Source organism: Nanorana parkeri, unplaced genomic scaffold (assembly GCF_000935625.1).
Source record: "Nanorana parkeri isolate BGI_ZX_2015 unplaced genomic scaffold, ASM93562v1 scaffold3074, whole genome shotgun sequence".
Taxonomy (NCBI): domain Eukaryota; kingdom Metazoa; phylum Chordata; class Amphibia; order Anura; family Dicroglossidae; genus Nanorana; species Nanorana parkeri.
This window is the reverse complement of record NW_017309342.1, coordinates 50,084-50,564: the sequence shown is the minus strand read 5'-3', so window position 1 is coordinate 50,564 and position 481 is coordinate 50,084. Positions and strand designations below refer to the sequence as shown.

The 481-nt window shown below is 45.3% G+C and overlaps 1 protein-coding gene across 1 annotated transcript in view; it reads left to right on the top strand.

The window, feature by feature from the left end:
- Positions 1–244, top strand: part of LOC108802737 — an 18,191-nt gene extending 17,947 nt beyond the window's left edge. The window contains exon 5 of the mRNA XM_018574592.1: positions 20–244. Within this exon, the coding sequence (XP_018430094.1) occupies positions 20–244 (225 nt within the window). The remainder of the gene's footprint in view (positions 1–19) is intronic.
- The last annotated feature ends 237 nt before the right edge of the window (positions 245–481 follow it).

Sequence of the window (481 nt, the reverse complement as noted above, 5' to 3'; positions counted from 1 at the left end):
CCTCTTCCATATCTTCCAGGCGGAGGTTCTGAGTGACAGCTCTTCAGACAGTAGAGACGCACCAGTTCTGGTTCCTAAGAAGCCATCGCACCGATCCAAACCGGACAACATTTTGGATTTGAGTGACAGTTTGGTAAATTCCACCTTATTCCCGTCCATTAACGTCATACCAAACAGTTTCCGAGCCAATCCTCGGTGTCTGTTCACCTGCAGACGGCAAGGAGTAAATTCTTCCCGTATCTAACGCAGTGAAATATCTGTAAAAAATAAGTTGAAGCAACTGGACTCGCTGTATTTTTCTTGAAGACGTTTCACTGGCCATCCGACCAGCTTTCTCCATTCAGAATGACTTGTACAAAAATTATCTGGGAATAAATATGGTGAATGTTGTTCCAATCCACATAATCTGTTAGTGGCAACCAGGTGTTGATTGTGTAGCGCTCACCGGGCAAATCAGCCGCTCAGTGACAGGTACTCTTGC